General features: G+C 42.5%; 1 protein-coding gene across 1 annotated transcript in view; it reads right to left on the bottom strand.

Moving 5' to 3' along the window:
• PTGFRN (prostaglandin F2 receptor inhibitor) overlaps window positions 1-21,285 on the bottom strand; it is a 268,645-nt gene that overhangs the window by 131,822 nt on the left and 115,538 nt on the right. The window contains exon 5 of the mRNA XM_033943308.1: window positions 2,573-2,995. Within this exon, the coding sequence (XP_033799199.1) occupies window positions 2,573-2,995 (423 nt within the window). The remainder of the gene's footprint in view (window positions 1-2,572; window positions 2,996-21,285) is intronic.

Here is a 21,285-nt window from a genome sequence, read left to right on the forward strand (position 1 = left end):
GAGAAAGAAAGTACTAGGATGACCAAAGGGGGTCATTAAAGATAGAAGTAAGCAGGAGAAGCATGGGTGATAATTAGTCTGGTGGGAAGGCCACTGTGAAGAAATGTAGAGAACATTCTACAAAGTGGGGGTTGCTACACTAAAGCAGCTTTAGCGTGCTTCATCTGTTCGTACCTGAAGATGATATAGGATAATCAAGAGATCATGGTGGGTAGAGCGAGAAGGTCTATAGGAAATCAAGAGACTAAAGAAAAACAGGGGAACAATCGATGGGTTATCTGAGAACCTTGTTATTTGACATAAATATATAAACGTATGCTTTGAAGAAATTCACCAAGGCTAGACAAGACTAAAATTCCATTCACATATTTTATGTTATTTTGGTATTTGGTGAGATTGTTTTCTCATCCTGTTTTTGATGTATTAGATCTTCAATAAAACATGTTTAAAAAAATCTGAATCTGTTACATATTATTAATAAGCTATTTTGAATGCCTGTCTTTACTCTTATCCCCATGATGTTTGTTTCAGACTTCAGTAACCATTTATGCAAATCTTGGAAAACTGGCTTCAAGTATTTTTCCTGTGTTAATGCCTCTTTGCATTCTTAACTTGAGATTTTGCCTGTAAATGATAATTTGGAATTTACCGCATTTTTCACTCCATAAGACGCACCCTAGATTTAGAGGAGGAAAACAAGAAAAAAATATTCTTCATACTTAAGTTACCCACATCACAACTTCACCAGAACTACTTTCTTCTAAGGAATCTTCTTGAGGTCTCATCCAATTAAACAGATGTAATAGTACATAGCCACACTGAAATCTTGGTGAGTTTAACTGTGAAATTAACATTGTTCAATACACATCCCTGCATTGTGCCCACAAACACATGTATATGCTGCAGAGACAGGAATTGGTAAAATAAAGGATAGCCTTATCTTTAATGCACAGCTTGTTACACACACACACCCCTACGCACCCATTCTCTCTCTCAGTGTTGAAACATTTTATTGAATTTAATATAGCACACAAAAATCCAACAAATAAGTAACATATACATCACAAAACCAGCCCACACACACCCAACAATCCTCCTACCCTCACCCATAGGGTACACTAGCCCAGAGATCCACCACAGACAAACACCCCTCCCTCCCAACAGAGACTGCCAGGCTAGCTCAACATTCAGGAGTAACAGCCCCCCCCAAGCAACCAAAACACCCAAAATAATAAACAACCCATCCTGCGACCCATCCCTAACTCAAAGAACACCAAACTCACCATTCTCTTTCTCAATAGGAAGAATATACCAGTAAGCAAAAAGCCGTCATGAGGCAGAAACAGCGAGAGGGGTTGTGTATGATCGCGCTCTGGTACCTGCTTGGCTCCCTGGAAGCAGATCTTACAGATGGGGGAGTCGGGCTGATGTTGTCACTGCTGTAGACGGAGCCCGAGTTGGTTTAGGGGCTCTGGCATTGGTGTGCTGCTTTGGCTGGGGAATGCTGCCCCTGTCGCCAACTCCATTGGCTGCAGGCGCCGGCGGATCTTCGTCCTTGGGCTCAGTCTCCTCCCCAAGCAGGGAAACATCTGCAGCCCCAGTTTAATAGAGGCCGGTGGTGCCTGCGCTGTCCTCCAAGCTCATCGCGGATGGAGGGCGAGGTCAGCTGCAAGGGCTCATCACCACTATCCTGGCCTCCTCACCCCGACGGTTGTGTCTGCGGCTATGCCTGCGCTCTCTTCCGAGCTCATCGCGGATGGAGGGCGAGGTCATCTGTGAGGGCTCAGCGCCAGCATCCCGGCCTCCTCACCCCACCCTCACTCATTCACCCAGACACCAGCAGAGCTGCAACGCATGAGGGCAGTGTCCAGGGGTGTAATTCTCTCTGCGGCTGGGTATATTCGCTCCATAAGATGCACCCTTATTTCCACCCACTTTTTTTTGGGGGGGGGGGAAAAAGTACGTCTTATGGAGCAAAAAATACGGTAGTCATTTACCATGGAATGGCTCGTTTGACCTAATGCCTTTCTGCTTCTATTAACTGTTGAAATTTGATCTGATATGCCTATATATGCTGATTTGGTGTACTGATATCTATCACGGGGGGATGTTAATGTAGTTGTCCAGTTATGTCTGTGTTACATGTATGGAGATCGTAGGGAGCACAAGATATTATGTATGCAATATGTAAACCGCATAGTTGTATGCAGTATATACATTTTTTAATAAATAAATAACTTTGGATGGACATTTCTGCAAAAACTTTAAAAAAAAAATCAACTTTGTTTCAAATGCTGTTAAATCACTGGATATACTATTTCAGATCATACTTGAAACTGCTGGAGCATATCCATTCCTTCAACTGCAGTGTTTAATCATTCAAAAAGAACAACCAGTGTCCATTGGGTTTACCAATGGTGGAGTCATCAGTCACTGGTGAGAAGTGCCAGAGGATAGAGCAAGAAATCAGACTTTGCAGGATAATTTTAACCAATGCTTGCTACAGAGGGAGTTGAACATTTATGCCTAGCCAACTAGCTGTATTAAAATTGTAAAGCAACATGCATCTTACCTTTCACTGCCCAGAAAACAGTCACAGGTCTAGATTCCACTTCATTACTCTTCACCCAGCTATCATTCCGCTGTCTGCTCCACGCAGAGATGACACAGAAGTAGAGGCCTCTGTCCATTTCTGCCGTCCACTGGATGCGCAGGGTAAAGGTCATCATGTCCAGCTTGGAGAAAATCATTTCCCCATTCTGCACCCGCTCCCGGTTCTTCTCCTCCACCTGCAAGGCCCAGTCCTGGTCCATGGAAGCAATGAGTTCAGAAGTAACTGAGCTGTCGCCGGGCATCCTGACCCGGTGATACCAGGACACTGTGAAACGAGTGTCCTTTGTCCTTTCCACCTCAGTAATTTTACATTCCAGTTCAGTTGGGTCCTCAGAAAAGTTGGGTATTTTGGTACCATTCAGGAAAACTTGGTACTCTGGCTCTAAATATGATGGAGAAGAGAAAAAAAAAGACAATTAGACCTAAATATTACTACTACTAATTATTTCTTTAGTGCTACTATACGTATGCAGTGCTGTACAGAGTCACAAAGAAGACAGTCCCTGCTCGAATGAGCTCATAATCTAAACAGACAAGACAAATAAATAGGATGCCATGGATACAGTTAGGGGGAATGGTTAATTGCTGGCCAGGTTGCTGGGCAGTGGGGAATGGGGTTATAGATTGAAGTCTATATCAAAAAGTCTACTTTTAAACAAGGGAAGGGAAGGGGCTTTGCGGATAAACTCGGATAATTTATAATTTAGGCATAGGGGCAACTAGATGAAAGGAACATAGTCTGGAATTGACAGTGGAAGAGAAAGGTACAACTAAGAGCAGCTGATCTGAGGAACGGAGTTCTCTGGGAAGTGTATAAGGAGAGAGGAGAGATATTGAGGTGCAGCAGATTGAACACACTTGTAGGTCTGCAATAGGAGCTTGAACTGTATGCAAAGGCAGATAGGAAGCCAGTGAAGTGATTTAAGGAGAGGGGTGACATGAGTGTAATAAGGTTGGTAGAAGATGAGTCATGCAGCAGAATTTTGCACATATTGCAGAGAGGAGAGGCAGCACTGCAGGAGATCAGTTAGAAGTAGATTGCACTAATCTAAACGTGAAGTTATAAGAGTGTGGACAAGGGCCTGAGTGATGTGCTCAGAGAGGAAAGAGTGAAGTTTGGAGATGCTGTAGAGATAGAAGCGAAAGGTCTTAGCAGTTTGTTGAAAGTGCATAGAAAATGAGAGGTGGGAATTGAAGACAACTCTGAGGTTGCGAGCAGAGGAGACTGGAACATTGACAGTAATATTTACAGAGACGGAGAGGAACAGAGGGTTTAGCAGGAAAGAGGAGCAGCTCAGTCTTGGACATGTTTAGTTTCAGCTAGGCAGAGACTTTTCTCAGAGTTTAGGTGAAATTTCGGGTGTGTAAAGATGTAGATCTGGGAGTCATCAGCAAATAGGTGATGCTGGAAGCCATGGGAGGAGATCAGGGCACCAAGGGAAGAGATGTAGAGAGATAAAAGAAGAGTTCCTAAGACAGAACACTGGGGTACGCCAACCGCTAGCAGAATAGCAACAGAAGAGGATCCACCAACACAAACACTAAAGGTATGAAGGGAGAAGTAGGAGACAAACCAGGAGATATTGAAATGTACCAGAGGCAAACCAGGAGACACTGAAATGTACCAATGTAAACAATACAGTAAGATAGGAGTACATGAGCAAAATTTGTTTGGCTATATATATTTTTTTGTTGTTGTTGTTGTTAAGAGGTGGTTTTGGTTCATTTCATTATTAGTGCATGCTATTTATTTATTTAAATGTACACTAAATTGTGTCAAGACTCCATATCCCATATCAGGAGTTGTTCATGAGAGACTTTGGGGGGGGGGGGGGGATCTAAAAATGGCAACCTTATCAGCGATGCCTAACTGAATTCCACATGCAATCTAAATTTTCTTAATTGGATTAACTGGCATGATAATTGACCATGCCATTCAAAACCAATTTAAAAAAGTAACATGCTATTTCAGCTTCATAATTTTATGGGTTTTATCTATCCAGGGTTGAACAACTGGAGCTTGAAGTTGCGCTGTCATAATTTGTGATTTGTTTGTTCAATCTCAAACAAATAAGATATATTGTTCTCAGGGCAGGATTAATTATTTGAGGGCTCCTAGGACAAGTACACTGGGCCCCTCCCAGCAGATTTTAGCATTTCTCTCTCTTCCTTTCCTTCCCCCAGATCTGGTATCTGTGTCCTCCTCTTCCCCCCATGCTCTAGCATCTCTCTCTCCTCTCCCTTCCTCCTTTTCTTCCCTGGTCTTTCTTCTTAATTTATTTTCTGCATCTCTCTAAATTCTCTCTTACTATTAAGTTCTCAATTTCCCTCTTTCATTGTGTCTACCTTGCCACATCTTTCCCTCACCCCTTCCAGTATGTAACTCTAGCCTCTTCTCCCAATCCAGCATGTGCCTTTTTTATCTCTCCTCCCCACTTCCTTCCAGCATCTGTCCCCCTCTCTCACCCCCCACTTCCATTCAGAGTCTGTCCCCCCTTCTCATCCCCCTTTCCATTCAACGTCTGTCCCCCCTCTTTCTCCACACAATAAACCTAAAGTGCCACACAATCTCTTCCCCTTATCAGGTCATCTCTCTCTCTTCACCTCACCTTTGAGGACGCTTTCCAAAACCAAAGTTCTCTCTCTCTCAGAGGGGTCATGACGAGGAAGCCGTTCTCGCTAGTTGCACGTGGCTACCCCGAAGCTTGTCCTCTGATGCAACTTCTGTTTTTTTCCGGATCGTGTCAGATTACAAGCTTCGAGGCAGCCATTCAGTATTTTATAGACCTCTATCATATTTCCCCTGAGCCTTCTGTTCTCCAGGCTGAAGAGACCTAGCTGCTTTAGCCCATCCCTTTTCATCATCCTTTTCTGTACCTTTTCTAATTCTGCTATATATTTTTTCAAATGAGGCGACCAGAATTGCATACTGTATTCCAGGTGCAGTCACACCAAGGAGCAATACAAGGGCATTAAAGCATTCTCATTTTTGTTTTTCATTCCTTTCCTGATAAATCTTAATATTCTATTTGCTTTCTTTACTGCCATGCACACTGAGCTGGGGGTTTCAATGTATCCTCAACTATGACACCTAGATCCTTTTCCTGGGTGGCGACTCCTAATGTGGAACAACGCATCACATAGCTATAGTTTGGGTTCCTTCTTTCCCATATGCATCACTTTGCACTTGCCATTTTGAAGCCCAGTCTCACAAGGTCTTCTTGTGATTTAACAATCACAATTCTGTTGTGATTTAACAACTTTGTGTGATCACCAAATTTAATTATCTCACTAGTTATTCCCATCCCTAGATCATTGATAAATATGGTAAAAAGTAGCGGTCTTAGCACAGTCTGACCAGTCTGTTTCCACCAGAGCAATCCCCTGAGGATGAAGTTGCTTTAAAGAATAAAGAATAGCACAGACAAATAAATCTGTATACCTTTGCTAAATATTTCAAAATGGAACTGAAAACACATGGCAACCACTATAATTCAACATTTAGAACTTCCCAGTGAGATTTCAATAATAGACACAGCAAATCTTTTTTTAGCAATAAATGCTTTCAGGCACTTCTGAGAGTAACCATTTCTGTAAACCAACCAACTTGTTTGATTTTAAAAAAACCCCATAAGAAATAGAAAGAAAGAAAGAAAAAGTTAGGACTAATGCCTGTTTTCATAACCTGTTTGAAATACCGCATTCGTGTCCTCTCTAAACAATAACCCTTGTCTGAAACAGTATCAGAAAAAAGCTAGAATCATGGTGCGACTAGACAAAGATGAATGTAACAATTAATTCAAATTTAGACTCAGGCATTGATTCTATAAGTGGTGCCTACTGCGTGTCAATCATCAACAGGTGACGCTTCCACCATCACAGCTCCCAAGGACCCTAGGCACTAGAAAGGTAGGCCAAGGTTTTACAGGCCTACATTTCCAGCACCCAAGATCCTTCCTGAATCGCAGCCAGTGGCGCTTAGTAACACTGAAGTCCAGTGCCACCCCCTAACCATGCTTGCTTCCAGGCTTCATGTCGTCATCAAAAATAGTGGTTAACTTATCCACTATTTTGTCTTACAACCCTTATTAATGTATGCTTTTAGTCTCTTAATCAGGATCCTCAGCGGCACCACTTAGAGCTCAAATTATCTCATTGCTCTAAGATTTGTGTGTCAACTCGTCATCGGGTCCCACTATTTAATCTTATTTGTCTATTTAAGACTTTAAATTTTATGTGCATTGAACTTATTTAAGATTATTTTAAGCATATACTTAGCTTAGAATTATGTGGTCTCTGGCTAGGGATCTTACTGCCAACATGTTTTGCCTGCTCAGCTTTGTCAAGGCTCAACTCCTAACTATTACACCGCCAGAAACTGTGACCACTTAGTCTTCAGATAGCTTCCAGTCTTTGGCATCACTATGCGCCACTAGCCGCCAGGGACCTAGGCGCCAGTCCAGGAGGCTATGCAATAATGACTATTTATTTTTTAATGGCATGACCAATTATTGTGCCACTTAAACACAATTAAGTTAGGCAGCAGCAGGGCAGCTAACTTTTGGTAGCTTTTGTAGAATCTGGACCTTAATGTCCAGCATGTTCCCTTCTTTTTTTTATGGGAGTACAGCATGGAGTACACTGTAGCCAAAATGGCTATATTCTGTTGCCTGTTGGCCTACAACAGTCTGTTTTTCAAGATATCCACAATGAAAACGCATGAAATAAATCTGAATGCATAGCCTCAATTGTATGCAAATCTCTCTCATGAATATTCATTATGGGTATTCTGACTGGGCATGTTACAAAGGACTGGGTTGAAAACTCCTGGTTTAAGCTGTAATGCTCGATAAATGTATGAAAAGATGGCCAAGTTGAAGTTCTACATATTTTGTTTATCAATGTGTCAGAAATCGGCTATAGTGGTAGCTGTGAAGTTCATGTTTAGTTAATTGTTAGAAGAAAGATATACAGTCTAAGTTTCTTAACCAGGTTTCCTGTTTTATTTAAATCAAATGAGATGAATAGCTGGGACATGCTCCATAAGCTCTTAGTTCTTTGTAAGTAAATTCTGAGAACGGTTTGTTCTTGTTTCTTTTTGATGGTTTGGATAAAAAGAAGATAGCATAACAGATTAGCTGATATGAAAAGGTGATACCACGGTTCCCAAACTATGTGCCATGGTGTTCTGGAGCACAGCAGCAAACTCACAAGGGAGCAGTAGCATATTTTAAGACCCCCTTCAAAATTGTGACACCCATAGAATACCTGGTAGGGATGACCAAGCTTCACCAGCTGAAGAAATCTGCCACTTGAGTCCTGAGCTCCATTCTGCTTGAGGAAGTCAATGGCATAGAGTTTATAGCTTACACAGTGGACTTCTTCAGCTGGCAGGGCTCAGGATCCCAGCCAACAAAGTTAGGATTCCATGCCTCTATCACCATTGGAGGGGGGGTGGAAGGTAGAAGAAGACCTGGAAGGAAATGTATGGCTTAGGTGCACTCTGAATTGAGAAAGTTTTGGAACTACTGCCTTAAGCAGAAATTTGAAATGTGTTTGCAGAATTACTGTGTCCTGATACAGCTGATCATGAAGAGCAAAGCCCACTAACACTTGAAGTTCACTTATGCACCTTGCTTAAAGTCACAGCTACTAGGAAGAAAGTTTTCCTGACTGCATTATTTTAAGGGACTGGAACGCATTGCGTGAGTGTGGTATAGATAGGCTGGGAATAGGATGGTATAGAATGATAAACTGTGGTGATTAGTTAGGGTAGGAGACAAAGAGAGACTGGTGGGTCTTAAAGAGCTACCTCTAGTGTTTCCTTAACCCACAAGTCCTCCCTGTCTGTGAACCACCTGCTGTGCTCTTCATTTAAAGACAGTCTGACCAGCTGTATTCACAACCCACCATGCTTTAAATTTCCTTTATATGGACTTGGTAATTTGTGCCAAGTTAACACCCTCAATCATTTTGAAAAGTTGGATTTTTCTGGGCTCAGGGAGAGCTAGGTTTGTGGTTTCAGCGTGGTTGTATGTCATCACCCAGTGATACATTGTGATGGGAAAAATCCTGAAACCAGGGAAATTTCTAAGTTTTTATCAGGGAACGAAAGAAACTTGCCCTGTCACTAGTTTATTGCAGGGCAATTGAAATGACATGGGGTAGAAAAGAAAACTATTTCTTCATCCCAACCTTATTTATATTTTTGTGAGAAGTCTGCTAGGTTAAGGTAGCACATATACCACACATCTCCTATTCTAGCTAAGCAAAGGGAGGGGGTGGAGTAGAGAAAATATCTCAACCTAATGGACAGCAGGGTGCTCTTAGGACAGCAGGCAAATAATGTGAGCCTCAGCCAATGAAAGCTCTTGCATCATCTGAGAGCCTAATTAAGCAGGTGGGGGGAGCAGAGAGGGAGAAGCTGCATTACATGCTGGAAGCAAAGGGATGAGAATAGTGGGGCAAAGACCTCAGCTATATACAGCAGAGCAAGGAAGGAAGCTTAAGAACCCTTGAGGCTCAAGGAAGTGCCAGTCCCTGTGCAGGTTAGAAACTACGTTCAGGAATCCCATAAGGATAGAGTTTCTGGGACAGAGGAGGAGGGGGAAGCAGTACCAGCTGTAGAGGAATTGGAGGATAATCTTTCTGTTGTCACTGAAGGAGAGACAGAGATGTTTGGGGAGCTTGGGGAAGATATGTGAAAGGCATTTTTTAGAGCAGAATATTGCGAGTACAGTTGACTCTACCTAAGTGCACGTTGGTTAAGCACATGCTTCGGTTATCCGCAGCCTACCATCATGGTCCTGTATTTTTTTTTCATTAAAGTCAATGGACATAAACTCTGGATAATTGCAATTCTGATACACACACAATCTGCTTATGCGCACTGATGTTATAGGTCCCACCTCTATGCGTTCACGTTACGTTCACTCTGGTTAAAACCAATCATGTTCTCACGTTGATGAGCCACGTGTTTCAGATCAGCAGTGTAGGCCTGGTCAGGTGTTTGAACTTTCAAAACTGCACATGGTGTCTCATGGAGAAAAACCTTTGTCTTTGGTTGGTCAAAAGTCATTGTCTCTGGTTGAACGTGTCCACCACGCTGGACAAAAGTTATTGTCTTTGGCTGAACGTGTCGATGTCTTAAAGAGACTTGATCAACGGGAGAGTCAGGTCTCTATTGCAAAACATTACAGCATTTATTCTAGCCAGATTTCTCGGATTCACAAAAAAATGCAAACCATATTTAAAAACTGGCAAAACAGCAGCAATCCTACCAGGAAACGTAAAAGAATTGGGAAGGCTGGAGACGTTGAACAGGTGTTGCTGCAATGGTTTGCTGAAGCTAGAAGTCATCAACTGCCAATCAGTTGGCCTCTTCTGATGAAGAAAGCAGCACAGCTATCCGAAGAACTGGGTGTAGAAGATTTCAAAGCAACAAACGGATGGCTAGAGAGGTGGAAGGTTCGCAACAGCATAAAATTTAAGAAGCAGCATGGCGAAAAACAAGACGTAGATGAGTTTGGTGCAGAAAGATGGGTCATGAAAGTGTTGCTATCAGTCATTGGTGGATATGAATCATGCGACGTTTTCAACGCTGATGAGACGGGCCTGTACTGGCGTGCCATCCCTGATGGAACATTGGCTTTCAAACGCAGCAAAACTGTTTGCTTCAAGGTGCCAAAGGAACGATTGACATTGCTGCTCAGTTGCAATATGGAAGGTAGTGAAAAGCTGGAGCCACTGATAATTGAGAAGAATCAAAATCCTCAGTGCTTCAAAAACATTAAACGCCTGCCTGTTGAATATGAAAGCAACAAAAACGCATGGATGACGGTGACACTATGGATTGAATGGTTGCAGAAGCTTGACAATCTGATGAGAAGACGAAGGAGACACATTGTAGTGCTATGTGATAACTGTGCAGAACATAGCAATGACATACGACTAACCAACATCAAACTCGTGTTTCTGCCACCAAACACGACTTCTTTCATCCAACTGATGGACCAGGGGATAATCACCAACTTCAAACGTCATTACAGGTTGCTCATCCTAAGATATGTGATGGCAGTGATTGATGCAAGCACGGAATCCAGCCCCAAGCTGCTGAGCTCGCGAGAAAAATGACGGTGCTCGGCTCTCTTCACATGGTACGGGAGGCGTGGAGTCAAGTCTCATCATCAACAATTTCAAATTGCTATCGACAGACGAGCTTCATTCACACATCTGATGAGACAATGCATCTGATGAGTCCATTGAACTCCCAGTTGGACTCTCACCACAAGAGTTTGAAATGTATGTTGCCGTTGACAAAGATATGCCCACATCATCTGACAGCACTAATTCTGATATCTGTACAGTCAGAAAGGACACTGCAGACAACCAAAAGTCTGATGAGGACGGGGATACTGCTGTGGTCATCACAACTAATGAAACACCTGCAGAGATTGTTTCCTTCTCGGACGCGATGAAGTCCCTACACATGCTGCATTGGTATCTAGAGATAAATGGATGTCATGACCAGTGTTCCCTCTAAGCGGGCGGGTGTTGTGAGCAAACTTTTTTCACTGTGAGCTAAAAATATCGGGCGCCAGCAAGTTATGAGCCAAATAAATATGTTGCTTTCTACCACAGAACTTCCTTACGTTTGTATGGAATCTATCCCCTTTCAACTTTAGAGAGTGCCCTCTCGTTCTCCCTGCCTTAGCTACTAAGTCTATTCCCTTCAGTACCTTGAATGTTTCTATCATGTCCCCTCTCAATCTCCTCTGCTCAAGGGAGAAGAGGCCCAGTTTCTCTAATCTTTCGCTGTACGGCAACTCCTCCAGCCCCTTAACCATTTTAGTTGCTCTTCTCTGGATCCTTTCGAGTAGTACCGTGTCCTTCTTAAAGTACCAGTGCTGGACGCAGTACTCCAGGTGAGGGCGTACCATGGCCCGGTACAGCAGCATGATAACCTTCTCTGTCTCTTCAGTCCAGCATCTGCCCCTTCCATTCACTGTCTGTCTTTCCCTGCCATCTCTCCTCCTGCCCCCCCCCACCCCCCAATTTGGTCTAGCATCCATCATCTTCCTCCTGTTCCCCTCATGGTCTGGCATCTCTATCCTTCCCTCCCCCCTGTGGTTTTTAGCATATCTCTCTTCTCATTTCCTCCACTCAGATCTGATCATTCTCTGCTCTCTCTTCCCTTTTCTTCTCTGGTCTTCCTTCTCTATTTTCTGCCTCCATCTAAATTAAATTCTTTCTTACTATTTAGTCCCGTTTCCCTCTTTTCACTGTGTCTACACACAGCTTGTCACCCCTTTCCCTCACCCCTCCATTATCTTACTATTTTCTTCCCCCTTTATTTATCTCCTCCTTCCATCCAGTATGTGTTCTTTCCCCACTTCCATTCAGCATCTGCTCTCCCTTCTCAACTGACATCCATCTGCCTTCTGCTCTCTCTCCCTTCTTCTCACTTCCATCATCTGTCCCCTTCTCTCTCTCTCTCATCTCCTCCATTCCATCATCTGCCCCTTCTCTCTCTCTCTCTCTCTCCCCCCCCCCAACTTCCATCATCTGCCCCCCTTCCCCTCACCTTTGTGGGTCACTTTCTTTCCCCTGAGGGTGGCTCATGTCACAGGGGAAGCTTTGGCCGAGCAGAACCGCTTGATTGACAGTGGAACTTACTTGATTGATGTCGATGCTGGGGCCCGTTGCCGTTTGAAGGAAAAAAAAAAAAAGGTGGAAAAAAGGAACCTGTAAAGGCGAGAGGAAGGGAAACCTCCAGGACAGCTGCTTTTTGCCCTCCTTCAGCGGCCCAAGAGTTCAGACCAGCAGCGGCAGCTCTGTATGCTTTTAACTTCGGCACAGAGCTGCCCCTAATCAATAGTTTAGCGCGGTTTCATGAGGCAGCCTCGGGGCCTTTGATAGCCGGCCCGCTTCGATGATGCGATGTGGGCCGGCCTAGCAAAGGCCCCGAGGCTGCCTTATGAAACCGCGCTAAACTATTGATTAGGGGCAGCTCTGTGCCGAAGTTAAAAGCATACACAGCTGCCGCTGCTGGTCTGGAGGTGCGGAGACAAGGCAGGAGGCAAACGCGGTGGAAGGCAGGAGTCCCGGCGAAGGCTGGAGTCCCGGCATAGCGACTGCAACAGGAAGTTGCAAGTCAGCTGACGCCGGCCTTTCGTTGCGGCGGGGACCGAATCCTTCGCGGACCGGCAAGATTTTGTTTGCGGACCGGCGGTTGAAGAACTGTGCTCTACACTGTGTGCGCTGTGACGAGAAACTTGTGCGCTGCGAGGTAATATTTTGTGCGCGTGCGCACGTCAACGCAGCTTAGCGGGAACACTGACTATGGACAGTTTAACAGCATCAGTAGCCAGATACAGAGCCTGAATCGTGCAATCTGCGTGCAGAAAACAATGACTGATTATTTCAGTAGATTGTTGGTTTAAAAAAAGGTTTACAGTGTATTGCATTAGACCGAACAGTGCCGATTCTAAAACTGAACCGTGTAGAATTGTTTTACGTATGTTTTTTTTGCTGAATAAAAGTTTTATTGCATTTGACTACAGCGTACTGTGATATTTCATGACTAAGAAGTAGTAAATTAAATTAAACCTTAAGTTTGTATACTGCATCATCTCCATAAAGATAGAGCTCGGCACAGTTTACAGGTAAATTCAATAAATGAGGGAAGGACATAATAAGAAATTAGAGGTTATGAAGAGGATAGCTAGTTTTACATTTTAAATAGATAGCTTTACATTTTGGAGAAAAGCCAGGTTTTCAGATGCTTTCAGAATAATTGGAATGAGCCTAGTAGGTTCAGCAGCGGGGCAGGGAGGTTATTCCAAATCTCAATGAATTTGAAAAGAGATTTCCCTAATTTATCTGCATACATGTTGCCTTTTAATGAGGGGAAAGATAGTTTGAGTTTGTGGGCGGATCTGGTAGTGTCAGGTCTCAAAGAATTCCAGGATAGTGGAATTAGGGGAGGAAGAATGCCATGTAGGATCTTGAATATTACTGGTATTGAATATTGAATGGTACTCCGTTTAAGTGCACGTCGTGGGCCGGTCCAGAGGCCTTGAACTTAAGCGGAGTTGACTGTAAAACATTTTTCCCCTAGGACTTGGGTCAAGGTTATAATAAGAGTTTCTTGTCCTTTACCAAACAATGGAGGAGTTATTAAAGCTAAGCTTAAAGGCAGAGCCAATTTAAGAGTGCAGTAAAGTAGCCAGCTTGAAGAAACATTTAACAGTTATACTCAATGAGAAGTAGCAATGTGGGGGAGGGGATTAAAGTCATTTTTTCTTTCCTTTCTTGCTGCTGCAGTAGAGCAGCGCCCAAAGCAACTTGAAACTCATACAGAGGGGGCTTTGGAAGCAACAATACTATCTATTTGAGTGGATAGGTTCCCCTTTCTGCTGAACCTAGGAGTAGAGTTTAAGTTCAGTGGTGAGCTGATGAGAGCACAGCAAATGAGGTGACTAAGGGCCAGAGTGTTGAAGCTGAGAATGTGAATAAGAGGCTTCAGTATAGCCAGGAGGCAGCCACGTGACTCCAGTGACTAGGAGGGGGCCACAGCCTCATGTCCCTAGAGGGGAAAACTAAAGCCCTGTGAATTAAGGGGCAGGACTGGAAAAGTCTAGGAAGAAGGTAACTAAGGAGAATTTCCATTGACAAAAGCTGTCAAGCAACAGTGATATTTTGAACTGAGTTTGGAGTAGCTATTTTTGGTTGATCATTTTTGCTATTTTGAACTTACAAAGTCTTGCTGGTGAGACATAGAATCATGTTCATATCTTGGAAGAGATGTATGACCACAGAGACACACTTGTTGTTTTATTTATGGTGTCTGGAACTGGGAGAAATAAACTCAGTGGAAAAGATTAAACCTGGTTTCTGAATCAGAGTGTTTATTCTGCTTCCAATCCCATACAGCCACTCCAGGATCGCTCGGTCTGGTGCTGTGCTAAGGTGTAAGGGCGGTCATTACACTCCCGTTTTCCCCACCACAACATGGAAAAAAAAGAATCCTCAGAAAATGTAAACTTTTTCCATTGAAAAGAAAGTTCAGAACTACTACTACTACTACTATTAATATTTCTATAGCGTTACCAGACGCACGCAGTGCTACAGAGTCACAAAGAAGAAGAAAACAGTCCCTGTTTGAAAGAGCTTATAATCTAAACAGCCAAAACAGCCAAACAGGATGCCATGGATACAGTTAAGGGGAGTCACTATGTGAAATTCCAAGGACAGATTCAGGAACATCAGAAGGAAAGGGTGGAAGATGCCTGAATACCTTCCCTGAGACAAAACAAAAACATTAGTGAAATTCAGAGAGCTTGGGGTAAACCCAGAGAATCTCTAGTATCAAGAGGATGAAAATGAAGCACTGCATTAACCTGCACAGAACAGCTGCTGCAACCCAAAACAAAAGTTGTATGTTTCCACTAGATCTATAAGATAGCATCAGGATACCCTGCACAAAGTGATACCATAAGGCAACTACTACTTTGAAAGGACATTTACTCAAATTAATCAAATCACTGTTGGGCAGCTTGACTGGGCTATTTTGGTTTTTACCTGCCATCATTTGCAGTGTTAATAGGTAAATCTGAGGGTGTTTTTCCTTGGGCAATTTTCCAAGAGAGTGGATGTGAATTTATTCTTATTTAGCCCACTCCTTTTTCAGTAGTAACTCAAAGTGAGTTACACTGATGTATACTAGGTATTTCCCTGTTCCCAGAGGGCTTAAAAATCTAAGGCTGTACCTGAGGCAATGGAGGATTAAGTGACCTGCCCAATATCACAAGGATCAGCAGTGGAATCTGAACTGAACTTTATTGATTCGGTGCTCTAACCACCAGAATACTCCTCCACTTATAGTATACCTTTGAGAAATGGTACAAATGGACCTGCCTAAGTTTGGGGGAGGAGTATTAGAAAAGGGCAAAAAAATGATAAAAGCTCTGGGACGGCTTCCCTATGAGGAAAGGCTAAAGCGGCTAGGGCTCTTCAGATTGGAGAAGAGACAACTCAGGGGTGATATGATAGAGGGTTTATAAAATGAGTGGAGTGGAAAGGGTAGGTGTGAATTGTGTGTTCGCTTTTTCCAAAAATACTATGACTAGGGATTTACAACAAACCGGAGAAAATATTTCTTCGTACAACATGTAATTAAACTCTGGAATTTGTTGCCAGAGAATGTGGTGAAATCAGTTAGCTTAGACGGGTTTAAAAAAAGGCTTGGATAATTTTCTAAAAAAGAAGTCCATAGGTCATTATTAAGATAGCTTGAGGAAATCCACTGCTTATTCCTAGGATAAGCAGCATAAAATCTGTTTTACTTGAGATCTAGGCTAGGTACTTGGGACCTGGGTTGGCCACTGTTGGAAACTGGGCTTGATGGACCTTTGGTCTGTACCAGTAAGGCAATTCTTATGTTCTTAGTATTCATAATGATCTAATCTGGCAGGAGAAGCTCCTGCCCCATTAACTTATACTGGCTGGCCTAGGATCAGATGTTCAAGGGCATTAAGCAAACAGTGCCTTTGAATGCTCTGACTGCTATGAAACTCTTTTGATTAGTGCTGGGGCACTCCAAGGGCAGTGTTTGGAATTGCCTAGTTAGCGGTGATTTTCAGTCCCACTAACTGGATAAGTATCCAGTTAAAACTGGGCCATCCTACCTTTAAATGAACAGTTACCTCGTCACCAGTGTGAATATCACCCAGCAACTAGATAACTTGTGGCGGATGTTGAAGACCTGAATGTTCAATGCAGGTGCCTGGATTAGGCACTTAGGGTAAAAGGGGGTCACTCTCCTTCGGTATTAGCTAGACACCGTGTCATAAAAGAAGCAATTTCTATATCCCATTGGCTGATAATAAGCTGGGATGATGTCTTAATTTGAATTTTAAGTTGTTTTTTGAAATGTAATGTAATTTATTTCTTATATACCGCTACATCCGTTAGGTTCTAAGCGGTTTGAAGAAAATATACATTAAGATTATAAATGAGAAGTAAGAAGGTACTTAAAAAATTCACTTACTGTCCCGAAGGCTCACAATCTAACTAAAGTACCTGGAAATTAATAAAGAAGAGAAAATAAAGATGGTTGAAAAAAGAAAAATTCTATGTGAATTTATAGGATGGAAATTAAACTGACAGTGAAGAACTGTATGAAAAATACATATGGAATGCAGTTAGAGAGGGTAGGTTACAATCTATTTATGGTATTTGTTTAATTGGAAGGTGTTAAGGTGGGTAATTTGGGGGAAGGTTATCTGAAGGTAGGTGAATCTTCTGGAGGTAAAAGAGGAGGGGTTAAGATATTTGGATGAATTTTTTGAAAAGCAGGGTTTTGATTTCTTTTCTGAATGTTTTGAGGTTGTCTGATATTGTCATAAGATTGGAGATGGAATGGTTGATTTTTGCTGCTTGTGTTGCCAAAAGGTTGTCAAACATTTTCTTGCGTTGTGTGCCTTTGAGTGGGGGGAAGGCGAAAGGGTTCGAGGTTCTTCTGTGTCTTGAGGTGGAGATTTGGTTTAAGCGGTTGTTTAGATAGGAGGGGGAAGAGCCATGTAATGCTTTGAATATCAGGCAGTGGAATTTGAATTGGATTCGTGCTTGTATGGGTAGCCAGTGAGAGTCTAAGAAGGCAGTTGTTATGTGATCATATTTTTTGAGTGAGTAGATCAATCTGAGGGCGGTGTTTTGTATGGTCTGGAGTTGTTTTATCATAGTGGCTGGACAAGGAAGATATAGGGAGTTGCAATAATCCAGCAGACCTAAGACTAGGGATTGGACGATTAGTCTAAATTGTGCTTGGTCAAAGAATTTTCTGATTTTACGGAGATTTCTCAAAAGCTTTCTGGGTTGTTTTGTTGATCTGGGGCTGCATTGTGCAACATCTGTCTATCGTAACTCCTAGGAGTTTTAGTTCGGGTTGTATTGGGTATTTGGTATTTTTGATTTTCAGTTCAGTGATGGTAGGAGTTTGGGCTTTTTCGAGCAAAAGGAATTTTGTTTTTTCAGAATTTAGTTTTAGTTTGTGATCCATCATCCATTTTTCTACTGTGTCTAAGGTTGTTTCTAGCTTTGTTGTGGTGGTGGTCTCTGATGGGTCGAAGGGGAGGATTATGGTGATGTCATCAGCATAGCTGAAAGATGTGACATCTAGGGTATCTAAAGTGGCTCCTAGGGAGGAGATAAAGAGGTTGAAGAGCGTAGGTGAGAGAGGTGATCCTTGTGGAACTCCGCAGGGATTTGTCCATGGTTCTGATTTGATATCATTGTATTTTACCCTGTAGGTTCTAGATTTGAGGAACCCCTGAAACCATTTGTAGACCTTGCCTGAGATTCCTATGGCGTCGAGAATTTGTAGTAATAAGGTGTGGTCAACTAGGTCAAATGCTGCGGAGAGGTCTAATTGTATTAATATCATTTTTTTTCCTTTACTGATGTGTTGTCGGGCTGTATCTAGTAATGTGACAAGTAGTGTTTCTGTACTATGGTTAGTTCGGAATCCTGATTGTGAGGGGTGGAGTAGGTTATGTTTTTCCAGATATTCGGTGAGGTATTGTGCCACTAGGCCTTCTATTATTTTAACGTACAATGGTATTGAAGCGATAGGTCTGTAGTTGGAGGGGCTATCTATTGGGCCTTTGTGATCCTTTATGATTGGAGTGATTAAGATCTCTCCTAGGTCCTGTGGGAATTGGCCTTCTGTCAATGTGGTTTGAATCCATAGCATGAAGTTGGTTTTGAATGTGGTGGAGGCGTTTGATAATATGTAGGTGGGGCAATTATTTAGGTCACTGGAAGCATGGCTGTATTTATTGTAGAGTCGGTTCATATCCGACCAGACTAGAATTGGGAAATCGGACCAGCTTCTGTCTGCTACGATGGCTTCGCTAGTTGATGGGTTTGTTATTATCTTTTCTAGATGGGTGTGTGTGTTGATGAATGTAGATCTGATATTGGTGATCTTGTTTTTGAAATGGTCTGCTAGGTGGATGGCTGTTGGTGGGTGGATACCTTGGGTGGAGAGGTAAGGTTTGGTATCTGTGAGGTTCTTTACTAGATTAAATAGCTTTTTTGTGTCTGGGGTTTTTTTGCCTATCATTTTGGAGTAGTAGGCTTTTCGTTTTTCCTTGAGTTTGGTTTTGTATTGATTAATTTGGTATCTCCATGCAGTTTTAGTGTGTTCTAAACTCTTGTTTTTTTTCCAGACTCTTTCTAGTTGTCTGCAGAGCTTTTTAGATTGGAGAAGTTCGGCGTCGAACCACTTATCAGAAGGTCTGTATATTTTGAATTTTAGTTTTTCTGGGGCTAGCTCATTTAGAATGGTTTCGCTTATGGATCTCCATTGGGATATAAATTCGTTGGGAGCTATGTTGGTGGTGGCGTGGTCTGCTTTATCCCAGAATATGGAGGGTTCGATTTTTTGGCGTGTTTTGAAGGAGGTTTTTATTGGAGGTTGTTTGTTAATGCTTTGAGGCCAGTTGATGTCAAAGGTGTATTTATAGTGATCTGACCAAAGGGAGGGGTGCCATGCCCCATTAGAGATATTGATTTTGGGTTTGTGAGGATGTTGGGTCATATAAGCAGCAAGATCTAATTGGTGTCCTTTTTCGTGTGTGGATTGGGGATTGAGGATCTGGTAGTTTAGTGCATTGAGGTATGAGAGTAAATTTATTACTTGTTTTGAGGTGTGATCTTCTAGATGGAGGTTTATGTCTCCTAGGAGAAGGTTATGAGGTGATGTTAGGGAGTTCTGGTAAATAAATTCTTCAAGCGCTTGTTTGTTGTCATTCCATTTTCTTGGTGTTGAGTAACAGAGGATGCATGTTAGAGTTTCTATGAGAGAATCATCGGATAGTTGACAGGCTCGGAGATCTAGGTGGGGAGTGGAGTGTTTGTCTAGGGTCTTTATATTGATGTTGTTTTTGAGTATGATGGCTAGGCCTCCACCACGTTTTTTTTTTCTGCAGATTAATTCAATTTTATAACCCATTGGGCAGAGTTCTGTGATGGAGGGATCGGATTCTGAGGTTAACCAGGTTTCGGATAGGAATAAGCAGCTTAGTTGTTTTTTAATTATCCAGTCCTTAATAAGGTCTGCTTTTGTGCTTATTGATCTGATGTTCATATATGCACAGGATAATGTAGTGTTAAGTGTTTGGGGAGTGGGTGAGCAGTTTGGGTGGAGGAGATTTTCTTTGGTTAGTGGGTGATAGTTGTGGTTTACCGATTTTGGTTTTAGGGTTGGTCTATTTCTCCAGTTGGTTGGTATGCTGATATGGTTGAGTGAGGAGCAGTCTATCAAGTTTCTGGGCGAGTATAGTTTTCTGGTAGGTGGAGGGAATCTATGGGATTTTGTTAAGGTTGGGATAGAGGATGTATGATATCCTTCTGCTTTTCTGTTGGTTAGGAGTAGGAAGAATATTAAATGTAGGAGTGTGATTGTAGATAAATTGGGAGGCATAGTGATTTTTGTTTAGGGAGTCAGAGAGTCTGGAGTTAGGTACTTGGTGTGCGGCTATCAATATTATGTAGGGTACTGCTGGTTCATGGGGAGCTAACAGTGTTAAGTAGGATTAAGGAGATCTATCAGTGGGATATAAGAGTATCGGCAGTAGCAATTTGTCTATGCTTGTCAGGTAGTTTTGGAGATAGACAGTACTATCAATTTAACAGGATCTATGAGGTTATGCAGAAATACAGTACTATCAGCTTGATAGGCTATATAAAGATATATGGTTATTTAGAAGATATCTAGTATTAATAGCTATCAGGCTCTAAGAGTGTATGTAGGTTCTTTTGGAGATAAATAGTATTATCATTTATCAATCTATATGTAGAATTATAGGTTATTAAACAGTATTATCACTTATCAATCTATATGTAGAAATACAAGTTAGTTAAGTAATACTATCACTTATCTAGCTATATGAAGAAATACATCTAGTAATTGTATGTCTCTAATGGAAATATATGCTTAACAGTTATTTATGCAGGTAGGCAGTTTTATTTTCAAGTCTATGGGCTCCTGGTAATAGCGGCTGGACCCGCTGCTGCTTAGGTGTATAAGCAATTGATTTCCCACTGCTGCTGATGTTTAAAGGCAGGCAGATTGATCTCTTCAACGGATTGCATGGGGAGGAGCTCACATGCCTAGCTGTATCGCGGTAAAGGGCTCTCGGTAGTGGCGGCTGGTCTTGCTGCTGCTTAGGTGTAAAAGCAGTTGATCTTCTTAGCGGATTGCAGGGGGGGAAGAGTTCACACTCTTGGTAGGATCGGGTCTGTGGGTTCTTGGTGGTTGTGGCTGGTCCTGTTGCTGCTTAGGTGTAAAAGCAGTTGATCTCCACTGCTGCTGATATTTAAAAGCAGGCAGATTGATCTCTCCAATGGACTGCAAGGGGAGGAGTTCACACTCCTGGCAGGATCGGGTCTGTGGGCTCTTGGTGATTGCGGTAGGTCTCGCTGCTGCTTGGATGTAAAGGCAGTTGCTTTTCTACTTCTGCTGATATTTAAAGCAGGTAGATTGATCTCTTAAACGGGATATGGGGGGAAGAACTCACATGCCTGGCTGGATCGGGACAAGGGCTCCTATTATAGGGAGCTGGTCTTGCTGCTACTTAGGTGTTAAAGCAGTTGATCTTCCTAGCG

Source organism: Geotrypetes seraphini, chromosome 4 (assembly GCF_902459505.1).
Source record: "Geotrypetes seraphini chromosome 4, aGeoSer1.1, whole genome shotgun sequence".
NCBI classification, from domain to species: domain Eukaryota; kingdom Metazoa; phylum Chordata; class Amphibia; order Gymnophiona; family Dermophiidae; genus Geotrypetes; species Geotrypetes seraphini.